The sequence below is a fragment of the Podarcis muralis genome, chromosome 2 (assembly GCF_964188315.1).
Source record: "Podarcis muralis chromosome 2, rPodMur119.hap1.1, whole genome shotgun sequence".
In the NCBI taxonomy this organism is placed as follows: Eukaryota; Metazoa; Chordata; class Lepidosauria; order Squamata; family Lacertidae; genus Podarcis; species Podarcis muralis.
Genome location: NC_135656.1, coordinates 115,585,221 through 115,597,579, shown reverse-complemented (window position 1 = coordinate 115,597,579; position 12,359 = coordinate 115,585,221). Strand labels below are relative to the sequence as shown.

At 44.9% G+C, this 12,359-nt stretch overlaps 1 protein-coding gene across 1 annotated transcript in view; it reads right to left on the bottom strand.

The window, feature by feature from the left end:
• The window catches only part of LOC114590317 (uncharacterized), a 44,306-nt gene extending 32,912 nt beyond the window's left edge, over nt 1–11,394 (bottom strand). The window contains exon 1 of the mRNA XM_077923565.1: nt 11,271–11,394. Within this exon, the coding sequence (XP_077779691.1) occupies nt 11,271–11,294 (24 nt within the window). The 5' untranslated portion in view covers nt 11,295–11,394. The remainder of the gene's footprint in view (nt 1–11,270) is intronic.
• Between the last annotated feature and the right edge of the window lie 965 nt (nt 11,395–12,359).

Below are 12,359 nucleotides of genomic sequence, written 5' to 3'. Positions count from 1 at the left end.
TGAACTGAATCAAAGACCCCCCCCTTCCCCGATTACATACCCAGACTTGTACAAGGAGAAACACTGCAAATCTATACTGCATAATTACATCTAAGCAGCAAATCTCAGAGAAGAAACACTGGATTATTAGTCAGTTTCATGAAACAAAGTGTCTTGGTAGCCCGAGCAAACAGATTTGTTAGGAATACAGGAAATTGACATTATTACAAGGTGCACATACCAATGGTGGGCAGAGCCAGATGAAAAAGTGGGAGGAGAAACAGATACTTATTTTTTACTATTAAATTTATATACCCCCGTCATCAAAAAATCTCAGTGTAGTTCACAAAATTAAAAATATGAGATGAAAACAAAAATAGTTAAAACAAAAACAACAAAACAATAACCCCTCCAACCAACCACAAACACATTTAAGAGGCTGTAGAATATTAATCAGTCGAATGATTTTTTAAAATCTTTCTACTGTAGGCTACATTCCAGCCATGTAAAGCAATGCACATTTCTCCATCTAGGGGCATTCTCCCACTTCAAGGACACCTTCCAGCTGCACAAAAACATTCAAGGAGGGCATGTATGCTTTCTGTACATAAAATTTAAGAGCCTAAGAAGAGTCCTGCTGCATCAGACCAATGGCCCAATCTAGTCCAGCATCCTTACAATGGCTGACCAGGTGCCTGGCGGAAACCTACAAGCAGGATGTGAGGGGAACAGCACTGCCTTCTCCACTTGTGATTCCCAGCAATTGGCATTCAGAGGCATAGATCGCCTCTGACAGTCAAGGATATAGCCATTGTGTCTAGCAGCTATTAAGAGCTTTCTCCTCTGCAATACAGTGGTGCCCCGCAAGACGAATGCCTCACAAGATGAAAAACCCACTAGACGAAAGGGTTTTCCGTTTTTTGATGCGCTTCGCAAGACGAATTTCCCTATGGGCTTGCTTCGCAAGACGAAAACGTCTTGCGAGTCTTGCGATTTTTTTCGCTTCCCTTTTTCTAAGCCGCTAAGCCGCTAAGCCTTTAATAGCCGCTAAGCTGCTAAGCCGCTAATAGCGCTAAGCCGCTAATAGGGTTGCTTCGCAAGACGAAAAAACCGCTAGACGAAGAGACTCGCGGAACGGATTATTTTCGTCTTGCGAGGCATCACTGTATTTGTCTAATCCTCTTTTAAAATGAATCCAAGCTGAGAGAGCAAGTTCCATAGTTTTAACGATGTACACATCAAGCAGAAATTTGTATCACAGCTTTACTAAAACGACATTAAAATAAAGGGAGATGTGTCAAAATGCATGTATACCCTCATGCATAAGGTAAAAAGGTAAAGGACTCCTGGATGGTTAAGCAACTATGGTGTTGCGGTGCTCATCTCACTTTCAGGCCGAGGGATCAGGTGTTTGTCCACAGACAGCTTTCCGGGTCATGTGGCCAGCATGACTAAACCGCTTCTGGCGCAACGGGACACCCTGACGGAAGCCAGAGCACACGGAAATGCCGCTTACCTTCCCGCCGCAGCGGTACCTATTTATCTACTTGCACTGGTGTGCTTTCGAATTGATACGTTGGCAGAAGCTTGAACAGAACAACAGGAGCGCACCACGTCGCAGGGATTCGAACCGCTGAACTTCTGATCGGCAAGCCCATCGGACATGCGCCCTCAGGCATATCCAGTGTTAGTCATGCCCAGAGCAGACACAACTAACGAAGGTCCATTAATTTCAGTGGGTCTACTCAGTAAAACCCAGGATCTCCGCCAGTTGTTCTGAAATGGATTCCAAATAACTTTACCGCAAGAGAGGCTGCCTTCCAAGTCACATGCCAAGGAGTTCCTTGTAATAGAAAGCTTAATTTCAGTTCATTTTCTGATTCTCCATGTTATTTTAGTAAGAGCTTGAGATCTCCGATCCCTGTGCTCTGCAGGAGAGGACCTCCTGTAGTTATTACCACATCACGCTATAGGAATAGGGCCTTTAGCATGTTGGTACCTGCAATCAGAAGCCCCTTCCCCATTACAGATCAGACAAGCAAAGTCTCCATTGCCTATCGAAGACCTTCCTTTTTCAAAGAGCCTTTTAAGTGGAGACATTTATCCCATTTTCTATCAGCGTCGGATTTAAAATTGATTTTACATACAAAAGTGGTTTTTAATTGCTTTTACATATGAAAGCGTTTCTAGTTGTTGTTGTTCTCCCTTGCGTTGTTGTTTTTCATTTTAATATATAGGTCACTGTGCAATTGCTTTTATTGCTGCTGGTTTTCATTGTGAAATTGCTTCGAGGCATTTTCTGGGAAGCAATTATTAAATGGAATTTAAATAAATAATAGCAAGCGTTCTCCAACACTACAAGCATAAAGCTGATGAATATGGCGATGCACAGCAAAATTGACTCTATCACCTACAGGGCTGGCTTGAGGCCTTTCCCTGCCCGAGGTGGAAGGACAATATGGCGCCTTTCCTCATTTAATGCAACTAAAGTGGAAATGACTGGGGGTCACACCACATGTTTATAACACTCTTATACCAGTTTTAACATTCATTGTGTGTCCTCCCACCCACCCACCCCCGCCAAATGTGAAAACTGTAGTTTTTTAAAGCCTGCTGTGGACTGTAGCTCTGTGAGGGGGTTCTCCTAACAACCGTCAGCACCCTGAACATAGTTCCCAAGATTCTTTGGGGGAAGCCATGACTATTGAAAGTGGGCTCAAGAATGCTCAAATTGTATGGTGTGGATGTGACCTGGCAGCGTCCTCCGCTGCACCTGACGGCCCAGCCGCACGTACCTCCCTAAGGCATGCATAAAAGGTCTCAGCAAATACCCTGCTGAGTCCATGATGCATGAGGGACTGTTTACTTTGGCTCAGTGTCCCCTACACTGAGCACACACATTCCCATGCCCACATTTTTACCGAACGCCAGAACTGAACCCCTTCTCTCCCTCCTATTCTGAACAGAAGAGGGGTGCAAAGAGCTTTGCTCAGCGACCACAGCGGTGGCTGGTTTAGACCCCTTTCCTCATTTGACGGGGTGCCAGATTTGAGGATAGGGCACATATCCACTCCATTTTGTGTTCCTGTCTCTCTTCCTTCTCTTTCAGCTGTGGCAGCCATTTTGTCTCGCGCCACGTTCCCATGGCAGCCATCTTGTGTTATGTCATGCATCCACGACAGCCATTTTGTGACTGGTGCCCATGGTGATTTCTCAAAATTCCCAGTGTGCCCACCAGTCCCAAAAGGTTGGTGGCTCCAGATGGCACTGTGCACACCGCATACTCTCTTCTCAGCAGTGGAGGTCCTGCTCCATGATCACCTACTTTCTGAAGCCTCACACCAAGGAGAGTAGCCCTGGTTTATTATTCCTCACCAATTAAAAGCTTTTGGCAGCAGCTCCGAGTAGCTTTGCAATGCTGCCACCCCCTCACCCCCCCCCCCCGCAATTTTGTTACCATTTTACAGACCGATTTTATTTTGCTGGCCTCTGTTACTTTTGCGATCTGCTTCAGTTCTGCTGCTTTTATTGTTTTTAATGATGGATGGCTTTAATCTGTTGATTCCCTGGTGCGGGCTGCTTTGGTTTTATTTTACAAGAAAAGCAGGGCGCCAAACCATTAAATGAGATAAATAAATAATAATCTTAAGAATCCCTGCCAGCTATGCACACCTCTTAAAAAGTCAGACACAGAACCTCTGCCAGGAAGAAAAGAAGCAAACCTGATACAATTCTTTTAAGCTTATTTTTAAAAAGAAAAAAAAAGGGGGTAGGGGAGGCTTGCTTAAGGCCTCCTAATAAGCTTGCATCTGAGTGGATATTTACTAGGGCACATTCCCAATTCCTAGCTTAATTTTGTGGCTGCTGTGATACACTTGTGTGGTTCTGCACTGACATTTGCCACACTTTATTCTGCAAAAAGAACAAAAAGCCTTGTGGCACCTCAAAGACTTAATGCTTTTATAATGGCACAAGCTTTTGTGAACTACAGTATGCTTCATCGCTCTCCTATGCTTTGGAGGAAGAGTGAAATGCAGAGGGGAACTCAGTGAAAAGGCTGTGTGCCTGTGCACACGTGTGATGACTATGATCAGGCTCTCTACCAAAACCAGATATATTACACAAACTTTAGCACAAGAATGGGGAATCTGTGGCCCTCCAGATGTTGCTGGATTGCAACTCCCATTATTCTGATCATTGACCACGATGGCTGGGGCTGCTGGGAGTGGGAGTCCTACACCCTGCTTTAGCGATTGGAGGTGGTAGCCCAAGAAGAGCCCTGTGGAAGCACAAAGCTTGCTTCCACAGCAATACAGTTGGGTCATGGAGGCCACATTCACTATATGGTACCACTTTATGTCTAATGCACTATATGATATCACTTTAAACAGCCATGGCTTCCCCCAAAGAATTCTGGGCACTTAGAGTTGTTAGGAAACTCCCTTTTCCCATCACAATGGTATAACCATCAGGAAACTCTGAGAAGTGTAACTCCCAGCACCCTTCACAAACCACAGCTCCCAGAATTATTTGGGAGAAGCCAGCACTGTTGACAGCAGTATCATAGTAATTTATATCTATGGTTTGAACCTTTAGTAAAAGCATTAGAAACTTGAACCCGATACATTCTTTCACCTTTGGTGGACGTGCCCAAGGATTAAGGCTTTCTGGGAGATGATATATAATGAATTGAAAAAGGTATTTAAATATACCTTCTTGAAAAAACCAGAGGCCTTTCTCCTGGGCATAGTCGGCCAATCGGTGTTAAAGAAGGATAGAACTTTCTTTATGTAAGCTACAACAGCAGCAAGAATACTTATTGCAAAGTATTGGAAGACACAGGACATACCCACTCTGGAAGAATGGCAGATGAAGGTGATGGACTACATGGAATTGGCTGAAATGACTGGTAGAATCCGAGACCAGGGAGAAGAGTCGGTGGAAGACGATTGAAAGAAATTTAAAGACTATCTACAGAAATATTGTAAAATTAATGAATGTTAGAATGATGTTGGATTGAAATTATGTGGTTTCTAGCTGTAATGGTATAAAAGAATATGAAAAAAATGATCTTCTATAAGTAAAAATTTAATATCAAAATAATTTAAGATTAAAGATCAAGGTAAAATAAAGAGGGAAAGAAACTGCTGAACTAATAAATTGAATTGGAATACAAAAAAGGGAGGTATGAGGAGGTCCGAGAAACAAGTAAATGAAAGATAAACGATGAAAAGATGGATTGTTTTTGGCTATTTTTGTTTTGTATTTTGTTTTTCCCCCTCCATTTTGTAATGTTGTAAAAACCTTAATAAAAATTTATAAAAAAAGAAGAAGAAAGAAACTTGAACCCGAAACCATAGAGATAGACAAATCAGTTCATTTCAGTTCTATGCTTCTTGTTTTTCTCACCTCCGGTTCTTCACATTTCTGTAGAAATCTGCCAGATTTTGTGGGGGGTGGAAATCCTAATGAAAAAGCTCGTTTTCAATGCAATTTTTCACATACTCAAATATTCACAGAGCTACTATTCCCAGAGTGGTTTTGCAATCAATCCCTCTTCCCAGGGAACTCTGGGAATTGTAGCTCTGGGAGCGGAATAGGATGTCTCCTAACAACTCCCAGCACCCTTAACAAATGACACCGCCCAGAATTCTTTGGGGGAAGCCATGACTGCTTAAAGTGGCATCCAAGTCCTTTAACTGTATAGGGAGAATGTGAGCACGGAGTCTTTCCCAGCCCTACCTGGAGTTGCCAGGGATTGAACCTGGGGACCTCCTGCACACCCAGCAGATACTCAGAGTTAATTACCCCTCCCTCCCTCCCTCCCTCTGCTTGTGTAATTATTTTGAGAGCTCTGCCTTGCCACATTGGCTGCCACAGTGGTAAATCCAGCTTTCCTCCACCAGCACTTTACTGCTGTTATAATTTGTACCCTGCTATTCGGGTCATAAAATGCAGGCTGGGATATTTTTTTAAAAAAAAGAAGCACAGATCCTGCTGAAAGAGGCGTATGTCTCGGGTGTGGTGGGGAGTCTACATAGCTGGTCCAAAGAGAGGCCCTTCGCCATCCAGAATAGGGATGCAAGGGGCGGGAGAGCAGTCTATCCTACCCTGGTTTATTTTGGGGAGGGGGTTAAGAGGGGGGCATGCGCTCTGATGCATCTGGGGCCTGCTGCTTCTTTATTGGTGCGCTTAGCCTAGAGCCAGAGACTGCCTTGCTTTTTATTAATCTAATAAAAGGATTTGAAAGAGCACTTCTAATATGCAGAGTGCTCCCCCCCACCCCCCCACAATTGCTCGTCATCCCAACAAACAGCAGCTTTTATGGGTCAAAAAGCAGCAACGGGGGAAAAAGGCAGTCTCTCTCTTTCTCTGGCCACCCCACCTTCCCCCAGAACCACATCCAGTTTCGGCAGCCATTACTCACAGCTGCCAGATGAAACCAGCGGAATCAGAGGCAGTGTACCTTTGAATAAAGGTACAGGTAAAGGGACCCCTGACCATTAGGTCCAGTCGTGACCGACTCTGGGGTTGCGGCGCTCATCTCGCTTTATTGGCCAAGGGAGCCGACACTTGTCTGCAGACAGCTTCTGCGTCATGTGGCCAGCATGACTAAGCCACTTCTGGTAAACCAGAGCAGTGCACGGAAACACCGTTTACCTTCCTGCCGGAGCGGTACCTATTTATCTACTTGCACTTTGACGTGCTTTCGAACTGCTAGGTTGACAGGAGCTGGGACCGAACAATGGGCGCTCACCCCGTCGCAGGGATTCGAACCGCCGACCTTCTGATCGGCAAGTCCTAGGCTCTGTGGTTTAACCCACAGCGCCACCCGCGTCCCGGTACTTTTGAATTTTGTTGTTTAGTCGTTTAGTCGTGTCCGACTCTTCGTGACCCCATGGACCAGAGCACGCCAGGCACCTCTGTCCTCCACTACCTCCCGCAGTTTGGTCAAATACTTTTGAATACCAGGCAACAAATTAAAGAGAAGCTGCACTCTTCAGAGCTGGACCTCTGGTCTATGTAGTTCGTGAGGTCATGGTGGCCAAGCAGGTGCCTCAAAAGCAAAACCTCTGTGCAACAGGGTTACCTGGCATACAGAGGCCTAGTGACAGAACACAGCCATCGTAGCAAGTACCCTCCATGAATCTGCCTAATCCTCTTTTGTAGCCACCATTGCACCTTGTAGGAACAAATTCCAGTTTTAACTGAGGGTTGTGTGAAGGAGGACTTTCTTTTGTCTGTCCTGAAATTCTGCTTCATGGGGTGTCCCTGAGTTCTAGCATTATGAGTGGCAGCAGTTCTCCAGGGTTCCTGGGGTTGGACTAGAGGACCCTTGGGGTCCCTTCCAACTCTACAGTTCTATGATTCTATGACATTTCCAGCCCTGCTGCAAAGTGTTATCTGTAAGGCTGCCTCTGAAGACGATTCAGAAGCTTCAGCTGGTGCAGAATTCGGCAGACAGGTTGCTCACTGGGACAAGACAGTTTGAGAGTATCACACCAATCCTGGCCTGACTGCACCCGCTGCCAATTATCTTCTAGGCCCAATTGAAAGTGCTGGTTTTGACCTATAAAGCCTTAAACGGCTCAGTACTACAATACCTCAAGGACCGCCTCTCTCCACATAAAGCAACCCAGACTCTGCGTTCATCATCTGAGACCCTTCTTCATGTGCCTCTTTTGATCTGGAGGGTGGCAACACAAGAACGGGCCTTCTCTGTAGTGACGCCCCATTTGTGGAATGTTCTCCCCAGGAAGATTTGCCTGGTGCCTTCATTATATATTTTTAGATGCCAGGCAAAAACGTTCCTCTTCAACCAGGCCTTTGGCTGATTAATATTCTACAGCCTTTTAAATGTGTCTGCAGGAAGGGGGGGGGCTATTGTTTTGCTGTTTTGTTTTAATTATTTACTGTGTTTTTATCCTGTATTTTATTTTGTAAGCCACCTTGAGATCTTATGATTAAAGGTGGTAAATCAATCTAAGAAACAACAATACCTGGAGATGTGGGGGATTGAACCTGGGACCTTTTGCACGGGACGCATGTGCTCTACCACTGAGCTACCTACAGCCCTTCCCCAAATATCCTTGCAAATAATTATTGGGGGCTGGCAGTCACTGATTCACAGACCCACCCTTATGATTGTGCTGCAACTCTGGCTTATTCCTGCCGCTCTTCAATTTCTCCACTGGCTACCTCTGAGGAAGAAAAGAGGCCACAGCAGGTTGCCAGCATGTAACACCTTCTTTGCAGTATTTGCAGTGGCTGCCAATCTGATACCTGCTGAGTTCAAGGTGTTGGTACTAACACAAAACAGATAAGCTCAGAGATGAGGCTACCTGAGAGGCACCTGAGAGGTAACAGCAATGGCAGGAGAGCTTCTCCTGCAAGCAGAGGCAGCCTGTCCTGTTTCGCCGCCTGAGGCAAAATGGGAAGGTGCCGCTTTGCATTCATGCCATGGACCCCGCTTGCCGCCTTCACCAAAGCCCCACTTACACGGCTGCAGCTTCTGCATTCTGGCGAGATCGTGAGAAAGCACTGCACGAACCTCCCCGTGTGATCTTGCAGGACTCTTGCAAGATCTCCCTAAAACCCAGAAGCCACTAGATCAGCTTCTCCTCACTTCTCTAGCATAATAGGAGCAAACTCTTAGGGGCCGAGGTCCTGTCCCCCCCCAATAAAATATTTGAGGGGGTCGCCCCCCAAGTTGATGGTAATTGCTATTCAAATGTTGTCTGTGTACTGCGTCTTGCAATCGATTACGTGGGGTGAAGCTTACGTGCCCCCCAAAGTGCTTGTTTTAAGGAAAAAAGGTTCCAGTACTCACCGTGAACTTGTTACAGTAAATTACACTTCTAACATTTGTGGGGGAAAGGTGCCGGTACTGCATACCCTTGAATACACCAAGAAAAAAGAACTGCCCCCAAATTTCTGGCAGTGGGGGGGGGGGTATGCCCAGGGAGGCGCGTCTTGGATTCTGCTACTAATTAATACTACTAGTACTACTACCACCAATAATAGTCAGTGCTTTTTTTCTAAAAAAAAGTTTGAGTCTCATTTTGACTCAAGAAAATCACCATTTTATAGTTCAAATTGGGAAAAATAAATGCAGAAAATGGACAAAAGTACAAACATTCACAAAATGTTTAGGCATACCCGTGTCCCCCCCAAAAAAACGCAGTGATAATAATGTGTTAGTCCCTAAATTGCTACAAGGCTGTGTTGTTTGGCTAGGAGTCAGCTAAAGGGAACAACAAGTAGCAGGTGATAGGAATAGCCAGGGGTGTTATTAGGGCACAGCCCAAGGGGCAGTGAGCCCCAGGTATTTTACACTGGGGGCCGAATCTCCTGCTCCTTGTCTCCTTTATTATTTAACCATATGGGGTAACTGGAGATGGGCATTTTTTTCTTAATGTCTTTCATTGTCCAATCTTAAGTTCTCTTTGCTAGTTTGCAATTTTCTTTTAAAGCCTTCATGAAAATTCAACAGCGTTTTAGTGCAAATGTCTAACATACACCTTTTATGTGTGCACGTTTGCTGCAAAATATACCAAAACTATTTCCCCTGGCATAATTGTGTGCATCTTTTTTGCCAGCATATGCATGTATATGCACGCTTTACCCACTGTATGCATTTTTGCACACACTACTTGACAAAAGAACTGCTCTGCAAAATTCAGCGAAGTGTGGGTTTGAAACAATAGCCCTATATTTCAGTTCATGCATTCTTTTGGAAAGTGAAAAATTGTTTCAGAAACATAAAATGGTAGAGTCTGAAGGGACCCTGAGGGTGATCTAGTCCAATGCTCTGCCATGCAGAAATCGCAACACCCATGATAGATTCCCATCCAACCTCTGCTTAAAAACCTCCAAGAAAGGAGAGTCACAGCTCTCAACATCAGAAAGTTCTTCTTGATGGTTAGTTGGAATCTCCTTTCTTGTAACTTGAAGCCAATGACTTGAATCCTACCTCCTAAGCAGGAGGAAACAAGATTGCTCCATCTTCCACGTGACAGCCCTTTATAGATACTTGAACATGACTATCCATCTCGTCTTTCCCAGGCTAAACATACCCAACTTCCTCAACTGTTCCTCATAAGGCTTGGTTTCCAGACCCTTGATCATCTAGGTCACCCTCCTCTGCACATGTTCCAACCTGTCAGTATTCTTCTTAAATTATGGCGCCCAGAACTGGAAACAGTACTCCAAATGTGGTCTGACCAAGGTAGAATAGAACGGTAGTATGACTTCCCTTGATCGGGACACTATACTTCTGTGGATGCAGCCTGGAATAGTGTTAGCTTTTTCTGCTGCTGCATCACAAAGTGGACTCATGTTAAGCTGGTGGTCTACTCAGACCCTTAGAAGACCCTTTTCACATGTAGTAAAGCCAAATGTCCTCCATTTTATATTTGTGCATCTGGTTCTTCCTGCCTAAGTGCAGAACTTTGTCCCTATGGAAATTCATTTTGTTAGTTTGGACCATAGCTGTCAACGTTTCCCTTTTTTTAAGGGAAATTCCCTTATTCTGAATAGGATTCCTATCAAGAAAAGGGAAAAGTTGACAGCTATGGTTTGGACCCAGTTCTGTAATCTGTTTATAGTCAGATCAGAATCCAGGCCACAACTCTCTCCCAGTTCTACCTAGACATGCCTGGAAACATCTGCATGCAAGGGAAATGTTCCACCACTGAGCTACACCCCTTCCTCAAGTTTTTAAGGTACCCAGAAATGCCCCTGGGATGAGCCACTGCCGATGTAGAATATTCTGGCCCACACAGACCATTAGGCTGACCTGGTATTAAGGTAGTTCTTAATTTTCACGGCAGTGAGATGTGCTACTCCTGCTGAATTCAGCTCTCTCCTACTGCAGAAGTAATAAAAGATTAAAGAGCAACATGGAAAGAATTCACAAACATCCCACATCCAGAACACCCACGTAAGATGCTGCAGGGCCGATTCGACAGAGGTTGTTCCCAGCTTAGTCCCAATCCCCAGGGGGAAAGGATATCTCTTGAAATGCAGCGTATGGATTGATATATAAGTTCAGGCATCCCTTCTCTCAGCTTCTGAGCCCAAGAGGCACTGATTGTGTTTATTTCCCTCTTTCTTGTTACCAGACTGTGCCAGAGAGCAATTTCCTGCCTCTTTAGTTATTTATGGAATTTTTCCACAGCACTTTTCGACTTGCCTGCCCAAATCCGCTTTTCCTGCCCCTGCCCCCAATTTGCATTTTCCTCCCCATCATTTTTTTTCTCCTCCTCCTCTCCACCCATCACCCCGGGTACCTTTAATTCACTGCTCTGAGACATCTTTCTCCAGCCGCTTGCAAAGATAATTCAAAATCCCAGTTGGCAAAGGCAGCAGACAGGAAGTGGCATTCATGAATGCAATCCCATCCTTCCCTCCCTTCCCTCCTCCCTCTCTAGCAATTGCAGCTCAGTGGATTTAACCCTCCAAGAGCTGCAGAAGAGCGCCTCTAGTCTGGGAATCTGGAAGACAAGTTCTGGACATCTTCCTAGGGAATTCTTATTGGGTTTTATCTATTGCTCATCTGACTGAAAGCAGACCCAGGGAAACTGACATGCCAAACCAGCTCAGTCCCATTAATTGTAATGGGACTTGGTTAGATGCTGCCCATCGATTAATTGGAATGTACTTCCTGATCTTCCTCCCAAAGGTGGCAAAATCATCAGTGGTAAAGCAATGCAATTAAAAAATGAGAAAAGAACATAGATAAAACATTGAAAACCAAATTCAAAACGTTTAAACAGAGTCGCCTCCTCACAAGGCTACTCGTGACAAAGGCAAGCACATCAGAAAGGCTGTTCACCATACAGAAGAGGAGGGGGAACTTTTTCGATCTGAGGGTTGCATTCCCTTCTGGGGAAGGAAGGGTCACACAGAATCACAGAATTGTAGAGTTGGAAGGACCTACAAGGGCCATCTAGTCCAACCCCCCGCAATGCAGGTATCTTTTTGCCCAACGTGGGGCTTGAACCCACAACTCTGAGATTAGGTCTCCTGCTCTAAGGACAGAGCTATCCAGTTAAACATGCTAGTGGAGGGTGGGGCCAGAGGCCAAAAAATAATAATTCTCCACCCCCTCCATGCAGGATCATGTCCCTTTGATCATGTCAGCTGCATGGTTGCATTCTGATATCGCATTCCCAACATTTTCCCCATTTTATCTCCATCAAGAACCTCTATAATCTTCCTCCTGGAGCCCAGACAAATTACCCCCAGAGCACAAAGAGATTTGTGTGCATATGTTGGGGTGCGAGCATAAAAGAAATGTGTGTAATGAAAAAGAGAGAGAGGATGAGGAACAGAAGCTGAAAGACAAGCAAATATGAATTCTTAAAGCAGATTTGGGA